We start from the raw sequence: 17,128 nt of genomic DNA, 5'->3' as shown, positions 1-17,128 counted from the left end.
AATAAGAACACTGTAGTATGCAATTGCCAGATCCTTTGAATATTTAGTTTATCCAGTCTGTAAGAGAGTCCAGAACAGCTCAAAGGCTGCAGTGAGATATGGGCTTCAATCTCTATACCTTTGCACCAATAACATACTATGCCAAAGCTCTTTATGCTGGAGATAATTTAGCCTCACAAGGAACAATCTTGAGAATTCATTGCTATTTTTTTATTAATACCTAAATTCATGAAGAGTGATTGTGTGCTTATGGTGTATTTTCCTAGGTTGTATTTTGTTTGTGTTCAACTCCACTTATTTTGACTTCCATAAACTCTAATGTGTTGCTGGTCTTCTGTTTAACAGCTGCCTGTTCTTGCCAAGTTTGGCTCCCCACAATGCACCTACAAATAATGCTGTTACAACAGGACTTGTTGACGGTGCAGTTGTTAGTGGAATTGGAACTGGTAAGTACTTGAGTATGACTGTTAACAATGTTTTGTATCTGAGGTTTAGTTCTCTTATATGTCTTTGTTAGCCATGAGATTGGTATGGACACTATGCACACATAATCAAGAACTTCTTGTGTCTTTTGTGTGTGTGTTTCTGTTGCCTTTTTGCTCCCAGAGCAATAAAAAGCAATATAAAATATAAACTTGTGATTGCTTTAAAACACAAGGCTTTTTGAGCAGGTGAAATTGTAATCAAAGCATATGAATAATAAACCCAAATAGATTAAGGAAAAAATTGAGGTGTTAGTGTGAAAAGCACAGGAAACATGGAATGAATTGTAATGCTGTACTGTGACTTTGGTCTGCTGAATTCTTGACTGCATTTATTACAGGTGTAGTTGCACACATCATCACAAAAATCTCAGCTAAGTTGTTTGCTTTTACATGTTGTTAGGGGCTATCCGCCCTACAGGAGCCTGGTGTGCTGTGGAGTTAATTGAACATGGTTACTTAGTTTACAAAGGTGTTAGGTCCAAAAACTAAGTTGAAGGTTTACTGCAGTTAGACGCAATTAGTGGGAGCAGCCTAGTAGATGAAATGGGATCAGATGTTTGTGGTGGAGAGATACTCCTCAACAGAGCTTCTTCAGTGAGTCACAGGTATGGAAGAAGCTCTTCATCATGGTATTAACCATTTCTGAATGCCTGGTACTTTTCTTCTTTTTTAGTCTAGGGAACTGAAACTGGGTTGCTCTGAACAACACAGCTTCAGAGTTGATTTTTGTTTTTAGAATAGAAAGGAATAGTGTGCATTTTTAGCTTTACTTTGTTTTGAAAGAAACTCCTCTGAGCTAGCTTTGTGGCTTTTCCTCCAAGCTTGAGTCAGAAATTAAAGAAGTAACACTGAAGTCCATGAACGAAAAGTTTGAGAAAGCACAGCTGACATCAACTGAGCTGATACGAAAAAAGGAACAAGCAGATATTCTGTGTAGAACCTACTGCACATGTGTAATGGGCTTTCTTTTTTGTTTTTAGGTGAAAGATTTTTCCCACCACCATCTGGTTTAACCTACTCAACTTGGTTTTGTATCGAACATTTTAGTACCCCTCCTAATAACCATCCTGTGAGACTTCTCACTGTAGTGCGTCGTGCAAACTCCTCGGAGCAGCACTATGTATGCCTTGCCATTGTCCTCTCGGCCAAAGACCGGTCACTGATTGTTTCAACTAAAGAAGAATTGCTTCAAAATTATGGTAAGAGTTGTGCCATGCCATTAGCTAATACTGACAATATTATGGGGATGCAACAGCAAGTTTATTTTAAACCTACTATCTGGAACAATAACGTGTGATGCAACTTTCATTTCAGCTTCACCAGTTCCTAGTGGGTTTTGACAGTGGAAAATGCGAAATGTGAACATTCATGTGGAAATTTAGGAGGCTTTTATGATTTTGAAAGAAGATTTGATGTCTGCATATAAAGAAATATTTTTGCCAAAATCCAGAGTATCATATATTCAAACGAGGGATTATATCATTGGTTTTGAAAGGTTTTGCCTGTTACTGATCTGGCGCCATTCCTTTTACACATCATCTCTTGAGCTTTTGAGGTGCAAATTTTAACTGTGTTTTCTTTGAAGAAGTTTGGAAATAATAAACTAACAGATTGTGAAGGCTTTTCCAGTCTGGTTAGTCCCAGCACTGTAGGGCCGTTTGAAGGTGATTGGTCATTCACTTCATGTTTTAAGGCTGTGGTCAAGATTTCAATTTGTAGTTTCATTCAGTGTCTGACCCAAGGTGGAATTACAAGAGTTGTAGTGAAGATCTAGGTGTAGCTGGTGGTGCCAGTAAATTTGGTAGAGAGAGCTATTAGTGCAGTTGGGGACTTCAGGATTTGCCATCTCCAGTTTCCTCCTTTGTCCTCCATCAGAGCCTCCAAAAGTGGTCACTTTTGACAGGCCAGTTGGCACACTGGGCCTATGGAGGGAGCTGAGAGGAGCAGGACAGCCTTCTGTGTGTGTTTCAGGCTCAGCTCTTCACCAGACCAACACACTGGGTTACAAGTGGTTATGAAAAATGTGTTCCTGCTTCTTTTGTTCTTTGGTTTTGAGTAGCAGGCACTACACTAATAAAGAATTTGTACAACTGTTGTTATTAAAAATCCTCAAAACAGCACAAACACCTAAGTGGACTGTTACCATGAAAATAAGGAATATCCTATAAGCAGACAGTCACACCATGAACTGCAGAAGTCTCCCTTAGTAGAAGTCAGGTTCAAAATCTGAAATTTGAGAGCTGAAAAACCATAGTATGAAGGAGGCATTAAACCTATTAAGTTACAAAGGTACTGACAGTGTTTTCTTTTTCAGACGTCCAAATTCTTAGAAAATGAAACATATTTATCTTCATATTAACTGCTTTAGCCAGCACTGAAGCTATAGATAATATGTTTTTAGTTTGCAAACCCTTACTGTCTAACTCCTTTGAAGAGATTGGATTTGAAGAGTCAGTCAGAAAAGACCTGAAGGTGTCTGACTAAAAGACTGGTTTTTAACTGAACCAGGATACTTTGCTTTACTGGAGTGCCACCCTCTTGTGGCTAAATCATAGTTAGTGATGTTACCATCAAGTGTGGACCAGGTAAGTACCTGAGGAACTGAGATGACAGGCCCAACACAGGGACTGGAAGTGCTGAAAGTCTCTTTTAAGACTAAATAGGGTGGTTTAAAGACCATGAGAGCAAGAATACTGCTCAAAGATGTTTTGCTGAGAAAAAGAACTTAGGATTATTTTTTCATGTGAAAGGTAATTCCAAGAACCCTGCTTTCATCATTTGCCTTGTGCTATTTCTAAGGAGATGAGTGTTCTCCCTGTGCAGGCAGCTGTTGTGGTAAGAGTGGTAAAAGTATAGAGGATTAATGGTTCCTTTTCATTCAGTGTGAAAGAAAGAAGAGAGACCTGAAAAGTTCTGTTTTCTGTCAAAACATTCTCTGACCTTTCTTTTTTCCCCCAATCTTTTATTTGTTGGAGGGGCTTTCCAGTGGGTCATTCTGTTTTGTGATGGAGGAGTTAATGCACTGATCTTGCCCTCTGGTATGAAGTCAAAGGCTGCCTTTTGGAGAAATTAAAATAACTCTGTACTGAGGACTAAAGTGTATTTTAGCTTTCAGGAGGAGAGAATTGAGCACCCATTAGTGTAAAAAGACCTGGGAAATGCTTGGAGAGTGTGAGTGGATGAGCTGGTGTTGGCTGGTCAGCAGTTTGTGGTTTGCAGCCCCTGCGGAGGGACTGGGAGTGTGTTCCTGTGTCCGTGTGTCTGGAAGGCAGGCATCCATCTGCAGAGGGACTGGGAGTGTGTTCCTGTGTCCGTGTGTCTGGAAGGCAGGCATCCATCTGCGACTCCTCTCACTGTTGATGCAGAGGTGTCTTTTGGAGTTGTGGGTGCAGTTTGCCTCATCCCACAGTAGATGGGGCTGGCACTGACCCAACCTACACAAGCAGGGCCCCTCTGCTGTTACAGAGATGGGAAGGCAAGGACTACTCCCTGTGGTTACATTACTGCAGTGGAGCAGATGAAACATTGTGAGGTCTTGGTTTTGATTTGGGCAGAAGTGTCTTAGTCCTGAGCTACCCCTTCTTTAGTGCTTCAGATAATTAATTTTCCTTAGAACTGCAAAAAGGGAAGAAGGAAAACCACCATGCTGAGGCTTGAGTTACAGGTTCCCCCTGGTCTGTGCTTCATGTGTGTTTTGCCAGCCCAACATTCTATTTGTGGCTTTTATTAAGGAAAATGTCTTAGGCTTTCAACTTCACCTTTAACTTCACTTATACTTTGTTATTCACCATGATTCTGATGCAGACACTTTTAAAGGCAATCTTTACACTTGTATCTTCTTTTATGTGTGACCTAATTGCTTAAGTAAGATAGTAGTAGGTTTATACTGAGTGTCTGGCCAGCTGCAGTGGGGGCAAGCAGGGGCTTCTGTGGGAAAAGGCCAGGGCTGTCCCATGGCAGACATGGGTGGGTTGGACCAGTTCCACAGCATATTCCCTGCAGTACACAGCAGAGCCCAGAAGCCAGGCTGGTCGCACCTCTGGGAAAAAAAAAGAGGGTGAAATACTGCTTAGTTTAAGGAGTAAGGGGTAACAAGGTAAGCTGAAGCACCCTGGGGACAGCTGAGAGCAAAAGGAGGGGAGAGGGTGTTCCAGGCACTGGAGCAGAGATTGCCCCTGGAAAGGACCACATTGGAGCATGTTGTGGGACTTGTGGAGGAGACCATGGTGGAGCAGGGAAAAGTGGGAGGAGAAAGTCTGGGAGTATGTGTATCATTCTCTCCACAGTGTGAGAAAAGTGAAAAAAGCTCTGTTGGTTTGGAGAGACATCTGTTATTTCTTGGGGATTACTGCTGTAAAAACCTTTTGGAAAAACAACACAGGATCTTTCTGTGACTTGCATGGTGGCATGAGAAAGTTAGTAAAAACTTGAAGGAACTAGTAATTCCAGTTAAAGTTTCAAAGAGAGGAGAGGAGGTCAAAAGTCTGACTGTATCCTGGGAATTTTGTTACAGAAGGCAAAGGAAGTAGAGATCTGTTTCTGATACTACCAAAATTGTACGTGTTTGTTAATGTGCAAGTATTTAAGGATGGTCAACCTGTCAAACTGGGGCTATTTGGTCTGAATACTTCCCCAGAAAAGCTGACTTCATTCTTTCAGCTCTTGTATTTGTGTCTAAAGTAATACTTATTAACTGTATAACTTTATTCATATGTTGTTAATTGTACTTTTGTTAATTGCATGCTTTATAAAATATTGGCTTTAATGTACTGCTGTAGTTCATATTGCCTAAATTCTGATTACATATTTGTCTGTTTTAAGCTCTTAAAACATCTTTACTGGTGCTCACTAACTGATCCTTTCCTTTAGTTGATGACTTCAGTGAGGAATCATCATTTTATGAAATTCTTCCCTGTTGTGCCCGTTTCCGCTGCGGTGACCTCATCGTGGAAGGCCAGTGGCATCACCTCGTTCTGGTCATGAGCAAAGGCATGCTAAAGAACAGCACAGCTGCTCTCTACCTCGATGGACAGCTTGTTAACACTGTTAAGGTAATATAAATCTTTCAGTCCTCATTTTCAGTGCTTGGAGTGATTTTTCTCTCTTTGTGCATAATATATGCACAAAAACCCCACAAAAAACAGGAACAAATCAAATCAGCTCTGTCCACCCCCAACAAAAAAAAAAACAAACACAAAAAACAAACTGCCAAAAAAACCCCCAGATAAACAAAAAATGAAACCAACCAACAAAACCACAAACAAACAAAATAAAACAAAAAGAAATAAAATCACAAAATTAAGAGCCTTGGGAACACAGGAGTCTTTGTTTACTACATCCCTCAGAGCCAGCCCTAGTCCTCTTGAGAGGAGAAGATAAAAAGTGAAGTGAATGTGTTGCATTGAATGTGAGACAAGAGTGACATGGCTGTGCTGCTGACTAATTAAAAGGAAGACTTATCCCAGGACCGTGTACCAGATCTAAGTTTGACTAATATGAAGATTACACAGCTTTGCCAGTCTATTCAGGTTGTTCCTTTTTGAGCCCTCAGCCCACCCCAGAAATAGCATCCACCTGTCAGTGATAGCCACCAAGATGTCTGGTGTTGTTATTCAGTGATTGTAGATGAAACAACACAGTTAGTTGTAAAGGTGAGTATCTTGTTGTTAGGTAGAAGAAACTGGGAGGCCAAAAGCAGAGAGCAGTGAAGAGCACTGCAGACCTGTTCACGGAGCACAGAGTATTTCCAGCCTGTAACAGTTACCTGAAGATCATTTGGTATCTGGCAGGTATGGGCCTTAAGGGAGAAAGCAAAACCTGGTGTGGGACATGAATTACCTGGTGTTACTGTACTGCTTATAGGTAAAACAATATGTTGTCTTTCAAAGTTTGCCTTCCAGTATTCCTTTTGCAGGACTTGTAGTAACTATACTACACTTGCAGTAACAAGAAGTATAGTAACTTGTTTTGCTAACAGCTGTAATACATGAACATATGTCTGCCCATACATGACTGTGTTCAATAGCTGGTAGCAGAATTTTTACAAGGTAGATAGAAAAAGCCTGTTAGATTGTTACTGTCATTATATATAGGCCAGTATCCTACTCATGTGTTTGTTTTATGGTTTGAAAAATCTTAGCAAAATTAGTTCATCACATTTGCACTTCAGCTTGAAACAGTATAATTACCCAAGCTGTGTTTTCACTGCCTAATAAAGGTAAGAGAACACAACTTTGGGGTTGTCTTACTGCTTTTGCAAAAAGAATGATGGTCATAGAGCACCATGTGTTTAGAATTAAGATACACCCTCTTTAAGCACAGGATCCTCATGTTCTCATCCTGTGTTTCCATACACACCTTAATCTTTTGAAAGCCATTTAACTTCTGGTCTTTGCATTTGCTTTCTGTTTCATGCTCTTCACTGTCTATGTCAGTATGAGAACACCATGTGTTGCACAGCAATCACTTAATACATCCCCTGGTTTGCAAAAACACTTTCCCAAATTTCTGATCGTGTTGTGGTTCCCATGCCCTCTCAGTAACTTCACCGTGTTTCTCTGCCTTACAGCTTCACTACATTCATAGCAGTCCCAGTGGCTCTGGGTCTGCCAACCCCCCTGTGGTCAGCACTGTTTATGCCTACATTGGCACCCCGCCCGCACAGCGCCAGCTCTCATCCCTCGTGTGGCGCCTGGGCCCCACGCATTTCCTGGAGGAAGTTTTGCCTGCCCCGGGAATTAGCACCATCTATGAGCTGGGACCAAATTACGTCGGAAGCTTTCAAGCAGTCTATGTACCATGTAAGTGCAGTTCAAATGGCAGCTGGTAACTTGGCCTGGGCATAGTGGAATCTTTTGTGTGCAGAAGAGGTGAGACAGTGCACAGTAACAGAGAGAAAAAGCTATAGCATTCACAGGTAGATGATTAGTAGCTTCTATTGAAGACAACACAGAAATCCAAATTAATGTTTTAACATATACTGCTGGTAGTTCTTGTACTGAGATATGATAGAAGTGCTTGTATTCCTCACTTTGGTTTTAAACCAGTTAGAAATGCTTCAAGCTGACATTGTTTGTACTGTATGTTACATTTATCTGTAGAAAGTGAAATTAGAAAGGCATTTTAACCTGTCAGTTTCTAGTGATAACACTCAATTGCAAATCTGCAATCTATTCTGTACTTTAAACACATCTGTCTTGAAATGTCATTTGTAGGGGCCCAAATGGGTCAACTGAGAAAAAATGTCAAATAGGAAGGGATTGTGGTCAGCTTGTAGTCTTTAAGTATTAAGTCTTTAAATGTTCATTGCAAATAAATATGGGAAGTTCTACTACATTTTTAAAACTGTTATTATCTGAAAGTGAAGGAAGTGCAACACAAAAATAACCTTGTTAGAAATGTGTGTCCATAGCCCTGTTTTTAAATGTATTCAGGCACCCAAGTGAGGCCTGAACAAGTGAGGTTTGACAGACTTGACTCTGGTTCAACAAACTATGTAGACACCCAGCTTCTCTTGTTTCAATGTTGGGTGAGGAGCTTTTGTGGTTTTTTAATTCCATTCATGTGGTTCACTAGAGTTGCACATTTTGACCTGAGTGGAGCTGCAAAGTGAATCTCTGTGTTGAGCTTTCAGATGCTGAGGTTTGCATGCTCTGAGGTGGTAGACAACTGTCAATCACAGTATTTGCAGTGTCTCACAAGAAGCATCCACTTTGGGAGCAGTGGATACAAAATATTAAAGATACTTACATATATTCTCCTTGAATCTTGCATCCTGTGTACCATTCTAAGGTGGTCTTCCTATCAAACCATGATGAAAAGCCAATTGTTACAGGCAAAGATGCAGATTTGTGAAATACTTCTCTGGTTTTTGATTACTTTGCTTTCCCTCAGGTGGGAGGGAAGTGAACAACCCTTAGGCTGAACAATATAACATCACAGCTATTGGTATAATCTTTCCTCTGTTCTGCAGTATAAATAGTTGAAGATTTTACTTTTGAAACTGAAAAGAAAAAGAGTGCTATTAGTGAAATGAACTTTTGTTTTGTCTTTAAGGCAAAGATTCAAAGTCTGAAGGAATCAATCCATCTCCAGTATCTTTGGTACCAGAAGAGAAGGTGTCTTTTGGGCTCTATGCACTGTCAGTTTCTTCATTTACAGTGGCAAAAATAAGGAAAGTTTACAACAAGTTGGATAGTAAAGCCATTGCCAAACAGGTATGTTTGGAAATCAGTTGGTTAATGTGTATTACTTGTTGCTTTCTTTTGGCTTCTTTCAAGAGAATTTGGTCAATGCAACCAGGAGCAGTGATGTACTTGTCAGAAGAGTTGGCCGTGATGACTGCCGTGGTTGGGGTTGGGGGTGGGGGTGAAAGAAAAGTATGTCCCCTAGATTTTATTCACATTCATGAAATTACTCCTAAATTTTATGCCCATTCTTGGAATTACTATTAGCTATGTATCTTAGCACCTTTAGAAGATATTTTGGGTTTTTAATGCATATGATAGTTGTATCCTGTTGCAATACAGTTTATATTGTCGAACAATGTTTCTACTGTTGCAGATGAACAGAGCTGATAGTTTACTGTTCTGACTGTGATTCAGATCTGGGAACTAGAACATTAGTTTATTTTTTTTCATCAAAGTACATTAAAGTCAGTGATTTTTGTTCAAAAGACCATCTGTGAGTAAAGGCTGAGGGACTTGGGGTGTCTCAGCCTGAAGAAGGAAAGGCTTCAGGAAGTCCTTATGGCAGCTTTTCAATACATGTGAGAGGCTTGTAAGAACAATGGAGAGAGACTTTTTTACCAAAGCCTGTAGTGGTGGGACGAGGGGTGGTGGTTTTAAACTGGAAGAAGTTGGATTTGGATTGGGCATAAGGATGAAACTATTTATGGTGAGGCGCTGGAAGCAATTGCCTAGAGAAGCTGTGAATGCTCAGTTCCTAAAAATGTTTGAGGTCAGGTTGGATGGCACTTTGAGCAACCTGATGGTTGTTGATAGGGAAAGATGTCCTTGCCCACTGGAGGGGGATTGGACGAGATGATGTTTGAATGTCTCTTTTAATCCACACTCATTCTATGGTCTGGTGGGATTCTTTTAGAAGTTAGACTCATCTTCTTTGAACTCTGGAGATGGGATATTTCTCTTAACTTTAGAGAGTATCTTAATGACTCTAGTTCTGTTTTGTTATGTTACTGTATATCACAGGAGGAAAATACACAAGTTATGTTTAGACTTGTATTTCAAAACATCTTCCCTTCAGACCCTGCTTTTTTTTTTATTGATTTCTTCAGCTGGCAATTTCTTCTCATGAAAATGCCACACCTGTGAAGCTGCTCCATAACTCAGCAGGGCATTTGAATGGACCAGCACGCTCCATCGGTGCAGCTTTGATAGGGTATTTGGGTAAGTTGAGGACTTGGGAATTATGTTTAAAAATTATTAGTTACTTGTCAGTTAGAACTTATGCCTAGAAGATAAATTGTGTAATTGATGAATATTAATGATGCATTGTTATATTTATTGAACATATTTATATTTCATGGACATACTATTATCTTTTTTTTTTCACTAACATGGGATGCTTGTTACAGTTTGTAGGATTTAGCATTATGAAAATAGGCTTAATTGCTTTACATAAACTATTTTCCAGGGCAATATTTTTTCACTTCTCTTCTGAGGTGTCATAGTTCTTCAAGTGACATTCTTTTCATAAGTCAAGCAATGCTGAAGTGCAAAATTCTTTCACATTTTCACAATTGTTTCCTGCAAAAATTAGATTTTATTTGACTTTAATTTATCTTCTCTGCCTGTGCTTAGGAGTAAGAACATTTGTCCCCAAGCCTGTTGCCACTACACTGCAGTACATTGGTGGAGCTGCTGCTATTCTGGGGCTTGTAGCCATGGCATCAGATGTAGAAGGGTTGTATGCAGCTGTGAAGGCCTTGGTCTGTGTTGTAAAGAGCAATCCACTGGCCAGCAAAGAGATGGAAAGAATCAGAGGTTACCAGGTATGTAAGAATTGTCTTAAAACAGCAGGCTGATTGATTTCACTGTCTGTCACAGCAGTTCCCATGGAAATTCCTTGTTGTGTTGTGGTTGTGTTGTTGTGTTGTGGTCTGTTCATAAGTTTACTGAGCTCTTGGCTAATTAGCATAGGAGTTATTTATGTATGTATGGACAGACTTCATGAATACAGATTTGGGCAGGGCTCTCCCCACATGGGTGTGCCCTTCCAGCCTGCACAGTGGATTTTTTAGGTGAGGCACAGCGTGCGCAGAACTGGCCCCACCGTTTAAGTCCTGAGGTCCATCTGCCACGGCCGAGCGAGCTTGGACAGTGACAGGGAAGTCCTTGGGACTGTCACAGCACCCAGTACTAACCGGGGCTGACCCTGCTGAGCATCCGAGATCTGACAGGGTCTGATGGCAGGAAGGCATTGAACTGCCAGGGGACAGTCCCTACTGAGACTCGAACTCAGGTCCTTGGGATTCAGAGTCCAGAGTGCTCTCCTTTACACCACAGGACCGCCCCATGAGTTATTTAGGATGGCTTTTAAAGGAGCTGGGGGAGCATAATTTTTGGCTAAGTTATTGTGCATGTTTAGCTGCTTTGGTGAAACTGAGCCTTCATTAACAGCATACAAGAGCACAACTGTAGTAGTTAGATGATTCTTTTCCCATGATTTTTGGATGCACCCCTGCAAGCCTGGGAGCTTCTGTCTCTCTGATCCTCCAGCAAGAGAGGAGTATAGGGACACATGAAGAAAACCAAACAAGTGGACGGACTTCTAGAATCATCATTTTGAGGAGACTGCACAGACTTTATAGTTAGTGATGCTGTTTGCTTTCAAGCTGAAGACTTATTACTTCTCCATTGGGATAGGGAAAGGGCAGTCAGTTATGCAGAAGGACTGGTTGACTGATTTGAAAAGGTCTTCACATGAGCAATGAATTTTATGTTTCTCATGAAGACTGCTTTACTGAAACGGAAAGTTCTGTGGTTTGGGCAGCGCATTTACAAACCTTGTAATGCTAATGCCTGGTGGAGTTACATCAAAACATATTATTCCAAGTAACCTGTTGCAGACCTTGGCTTACTTTGACCAAACAAATCTAGACAGTGTCCTCCTTGTGCTGTAAGTAGTCAGTGGATCCTCACACATGACCTTACATTCCACTTGTATCAACATCAGCAAATAGTGTGATTTGAGAGAGATTCTTAAACTGAGAGCTGAGAGGTGTGTGTGTTCCTAATCCTCAGGGCCTAGTTCCTGTCTGCAGTGTAGAACAGATGTTTGATGAGCTGGAGAGTGTCCTGGATGTGCCCCTTTTGTAACCAATGTAATGCCATCTTTCAAGCTCCTTCATCAATACTATCAACTATCAGACTTACTTTAAGGGCCTCCTCAGAAGGGATGCAGACGTTTCATCTGTTCTTCTATGTGCTTAGGCAGCATAGCTGTGGACTCATTGGCTGCCAATTCCTTTTTTGTTTACTTGTTCCAGTTGCTGGCAATGCTGCTAAAGAAGAAACGATCCCTTCTGAACAGTCACATCCTCCATCTGACCTTTTCCTTGGTGGGAACTGTTGATAGCGGGCACGAGACGTCCATTATTCCAAATTCTGCTGCCTTCCAGGATCTGCTCTGTGATTTTGAAGTATGTAAAGCTGCACAGAGAAGGGCTGGTCATGCTGGGTAGTGATTACCTTAAATATTGAGCAACAGCAAACTAAGTTGTTATCCTGAGAATTCAGTATTACTTACACAGCACAGTAAAGCAGCTGAGCAACAAGATTATTAATAACTTTTCCTGCTGAAGTGGATTCACTGCAGAAACACTGAATGGATGCCACAGGTGTTTCTGATTTTTGTTGTTTTAGAGGATACATTTTGTAGTTTTTTGTTCATCAACCTCTTTTAACCTTTATCAAGGCATGAAAGATGCTCTGAAAATAACAGCAAAAGATAAACTGTCAACATAGAACATGAGATTCATTTTATCATACATCTCCTGCAGGTTAAGTAAGGGAGTTAAAATTCTTCTGCAAGAGATGATGTGTGTAGTGGAGACATTAAGGTAGATGAGCTGCTTAGCAGAGAAGAGTGTGAGTCACAGCCCTGCTCCTGTTACAGTGAGGCAGGAATTCTGCTGAAGAGGACTCTTCTCTTTTTTTTTCCTCTTTTTGTCTTCTTTCCCTCATAAAAGAGCCAGCTGAGAAATTTCATCAATGGCATATAGTCACTCAGAATCAACTACAAAAAATCCAATTTGATATTGTTTAGTTCATGTCTGTCTCTTCTTCCCTGAAGACTAAGAACAACTGGAGAATGAATACACTCAAGAGATTAAAAAAAGTTTAAAATGTGCAGGTCTGTGAGTCACTAAGCAGAAACTTTCCAAAAGTCTTGAATTTTTTGCTTGGTTGTTTTTTTTGGAGATGGTTTAAATTATTTGTTTTATTCTGCATTCAAAAATCAGTGACCCAAGCATTTCACTCAAATTGGATAAATTAGATGTTCTTACTCATGCAGAACAGGGAAATTAAAAGATTTGTTCTCATCATTTTAGATTATAAGATTAGAAGGAAAGCAAAAGCTAGAAAGCTTTCTCATTTAAGCCAATTTTTTACACCAGAGCACAAGTATTAATTATGCTTTGTCTAACAGCAAGTCAATTTTAAGATTTGCAGGAATAAGTGTGAACTTTCTGGCTTTTGTATCTTTTATTACTTCTATTGACTGAGCAATTGATTTTTTTTTTGGTAGAGAATCTAGTTCATTTAAATGCAGGAAATGCTGGGTAAAAAAAAAAATCAAAATCAGGGAAGACCTTGAATTTAATCTTGGCAGAAGTTAATTTTACAAAGACAAAAATCTTCACTTAAGCCAAATAAACTTAACATTGTATTTCACATCAGCCTTGTAAACTCCAGTAAGTGCTTTGGAGTCATGAAACCATCTGTTTAAAGAGATGTTCCATATCACAGACTATCCTGAGTTGGAAGGGATCCCCAAGGGTCATCGAGTCCAACTCATAAGTCAGTGGCCCACATAGGGGATTGAACCCGTGACCTTGGCATTATTAAAAAAAGGTTTAACCAACTGAGCTAATCTCAGGTGTGTAACTTGTTGTCTGGAATTCTTTAGAAGTTTTCAACATGATACAGTGACAAGAGAATGTGTTTGGAACCAATGTGTGTTTCTTTATGGCCAGGTAAATAGTCATGTACACAAATAGATTTACTCTCTCCAAGCCTTTCATAACCTTTGGTATTAATTTTCATTTTTAGTCTACAAGTAAATTTGTGTACAAATGGTTTATTCTGTGTTTCAGGTCTGGCTTCATGCACCCTATGAGCTTCATCTGTCATTATTTGAGCACTTCATTGAACTTCTCACTGAGTCAAGGTATGAGCCAATGCAAGCCTATAGTAGTGGGACTTACAGGATTAAGTGTAATATGTAAAGGGTGCCCCATTTTTAAATTGCCACTTCTTTCTTTGTTCCTTCCAGTGAAGCAGCAAAGAATGCGAAGTTAATGAGGGAATTCCAGCTGATCCCAAGACTGCTCTTAACTCTTCGAGACATGTCTCTGTCCCAGCCCACTATTGCTGCAATTAGTAATGTGCTCAGCTTTTTGCTTCAAGGCTTCCCCAGCAGCTACGACTTACTCAGGTAGGACACACCTGTGATAACTCTGTCTTTATTCTTTTTATTACTTTGGTGGTCTTGGTCAAAAGTACTTAATGGTCATATGGCCATGGAGTGTGTAACATGGAATGCTCATGTACTGATTCTATTTTCATTTGTTTCTCAAAGAACTGGACTGAACTAGATATAGCCAATAAGTTAAAACTTTGATTTGCATATCATGTTCAATTTGCATCTGACCAAGTAGGACTGGATTATCAAACTGGCTTAATATTCTGCAGGTGAAAAGTTGATAGTGCTGCATTGCAGTTCCCTTTGTTCGTGTGAAGCACTGAGCATTTCTCTTAAATACCATTATTGAATATTATGAATGTTACTTGAGTGAGTCTATAATGATACTTGTGGTTAAAATGCAGTTTTGATTACTATCCTGAATGAAAGGTTTTTTTCCAGATTTTTTCCTAGTCATCACAGTATAAAAAACATTTAAGACTCTCAGATATAGTACCATTAATTCTGACTGATGGAAATGACACAGATTATTGCTATTCATACATACAGGAGTATTTGAAATGCTATAAAGTTAGTTCAACTCCTGGATAACTTGATTTTCCTCATCTCACATTTCATTGTAGAGGAAATGGATAAAATATTGCAGAGCTTGGAAATTCTTTGCATATGAGATGTCAAGTTTTCAGCTTCTCATTTTACATACAGTTAAATGTATCAGAAGCCTCAACCTGAACATCTTATCTGTCTTTGTTTTAACTATGTAGAACAAAAAAATGAGTCAAGAATAAAATCATTGATTTTAAGCATAAATGGTTACAGAACAAATTGTATGATGCCTATTTGAATGTTCCTTGTTCTTCTTCCTGGAAATAAAAAATGAAAAATATTGCATAACTTGGGAAAAGTTATACTTCCTAGGGATCATTTCAGGTTAGTTGCAGAGGAAAGAGGAATGTGTCACATCTCCTTTCTTTGAGTGCATCAACATCTTGTCATGGAAAACCTTGACCTTGTGTTACATAACCTCAAGCTATAGACATAAATGTTATTATGGAGTTGAGTAATCACTGTTTTAATATAATAATTGTTCAACTGTAAGGATCTGAGGATAATGTTTTGTTCTTCTCTTTAACTTGATATGTTCCTTTTACTGGGACTTGGTGGTATCTCTCAGTTTCCTTACTTGAATCTTAGCATTTTCAGGGTCCCTTACCTGCAAACTTGTCTGCAAACATTCCATTAATTACTACAAGTTAATTTGGGGTTTGGCTAGTAACTTTAATTGGAGATCATTTTCCTCAATCTTTAGATGTGAGAAAGCTGACATTTCTGGATATCTCCCTGTCACTAGTCTCATAGTTTTATGTTTAAAGTGAATTATTGATAGATGAGAGTGCATCTGTCATATCAATGAGTGATGTTTTTTCTGCACACATCAAGGTTTGGACAGTTCATCTCTTCCACTTTACCTACGTTTGCAGTCTGTGAGAAGTTTGTGGTCATGGAAATAAACAATGAAGAAAAGCTTGACAGTGGTAGGTGTTGACATCGCTTAGAAACAGTAGAATAAAAATACTTTGTGATCTCTTCTGTGCTTGAATACATAAAACATAGAAATACTGTCATTAGCAATGTTGTAATTTTGTTCTAACCTGCCATTTGGTAGTGGTACTTTAGTTTTCAGTATTGAGTGCAAAGCAGAGCAAAGCCTGTTTACTTTTCTTTTGTTTCCTTCATTTAACACTGTATGGTTTTGTTCTCTTTCCTCCATTTGCTCCTTCAAATAGCTGGGCATCTCTGCTTCTTTGTGGGGAAAGTTAAAAAAAGACAGCTGATTGCTAGGGGCATCTTCCCTCCAGGTGTGGAGGAGGTGAAAGAATTAACTAAGCCTAGTTATTTTTTCTTGGCAAAAAAAAGATAAATGTTGCTGTCTTTCAATAGTTCTTACATTTAATTGTTTTGAGACCATTTCTACCCTTGTTTTCCTAAAGAAAAAAGGCTTATGCAATTGCATTTTCAGTCAGTCTCCCTGACCAGGAACGTTTTAGTCCCACAGTGGATGTCACCCAAATAACTAGGAGTATCCAAAGATCCTATGTTTTTACATCTCTTGGGAATATACTGGTGCACAGTGAGAGAGAAGTGTTTCTGCTTTACAGTTAGTTTTATTGGTCTGGTTTCCTGAAGAGCAAGGTTTGAGGCAGTCTGCACATTTTGGAGAGGGACTTTTCATAAGGGCAAGCAGTGACAGGATAAGGGGGAGAGGCTTCAAACTGAGAGAGAGTAGGTTCAGGTTAGATGTTGGGAAGAAATTCTTTACTGTGGGAGTGGTGAGGCACAGCTTGCCCAGAGAAGTTGTGAATGCCCTGTCCTTGGAAGTGTTCAAGGCCACTTTTGCTTTTTGTGGTCTCAAAGATGAATAAATTTGAGCTTTTTAGTGGGTATTGGATAAGATCCAGACTGGTGTTCTCACTACAAGTCAGCCATGACTTTTTTTGTCCCAGGCTAACCACAGCCTGAGCTGGTTTTTTGCCCACCTGGGGGACTGAAGAACACTGGAGAGAACTTCAGGGTGTGGCAGGAATGGAGAGAGAAGGTTTTGAGGCAAAGGACATGAAATTTTTAGGCTACTGGGGTTCACCAGCTGGGCTGTGTTTCTACCATAGAAGATGCTTTGCATCTGTATCTTGTGCACAAAACCTTGGCCCAGAAAGTACCCATTCATCTGTCTTTATTTCTGCATGTATTGCCTCAAGTTGTGATTTTATTTCTTTTAAGTAATGTAAAAGCATGGTCCTCCTCTGATAGTATAAGGTACAGAAAGAGGGATTTGTAAGCTAACTGTAGAGCTAGCCCTGAGCTGCATGGATTGGCTTGGCTGCAGTAAATGTGGGTTTCAACTGATGATGGGCTTGGGGATCTGTTGAAAGAAAAGGAAACTAATTTTTCTCTCCATTCCTTAGATTTGAAGGGAT

At 39.7% G+C, this 17,128-nt stretch overlaps 1 protein-coding gene across 6 annotated transcripts in view; it reads left to right on the top strand.

Annotated features, from left to right (window-relative positions):
* Positions 1 to 17,128, top strand: part of WDFY3 (WD repeat and FYVE domain containing 3) — a 173,113-nt gene that overhangs the window by 110,262 nt on the left and 45,723 nt on the right. For all 6 annotated transcript variants that reach the window (XM_071555657.1, XM_071555655.1, XM_071555658.1 and 3 more), the window contains 11 exons: positions 346 to 446; positions 1,466 to 1,684; positions 5,355 to 5,536; positions 7,054 to 7,285; positions 8,541 to 8,701; positions 9,781 to 9,892; positions 10,307 to 10,497; positions 11,995 to 12,147; positions 13,825 to 13,898; positions 14,004 to 14,165; positions 15,594 to 15,688. In XM_071555657.1, the coding sequence (XP_071411758.1) occupies positions 346 to 446; positions 1,466 to 1,684; positions 5,355 to 5,536; positions 7,054 to 7,285; positions 8,541 to 8,701; positions 9,781 to 9,892; positions 10,307 to 10,497; positions 11,995 to 12,147; positions 13,825 to 13,898; positions 14,004 to 14,165; positions 15,594 to 15,688 (1,682 nt within the window). The remainder of the gene's footprint in view (positions 1 to 345; positions 447 to 1,465; positions 1,685 to 5,354; positions 5,537 to 7,053; positions 7,286 to 8,540; positions 8,702 to 9,780; positions 9,893 to 10,306; positions 10,498 to 11,994; positions 12,148 to 13,824; positions 13,899 to 14,003; positions 14,166 to 15,593; positions 15,689 to 17,128) is intronic.

The sequence above is a fragment of the Pithys albifrons genome, chromosome 5, assembly GCF_047495875.1.
Source record: "Pithys albifrons albifrons isolate INPA30051 chromosome 5, PitAlb_v1, whole genome shotgun sequence".
In the NCBI taxonomy this organism is placed as follows: domain Eukaryota; kingdom Metazoa; phylum Chordata; class Aves; order Passeriformes; family Thamnophilidae; genus Pithys; species Pithys albifrons.
Note: the sequence above shows the minus strand (reverse complement) of the source record. Positions and strands in the feature narration are given on the sequence as shown.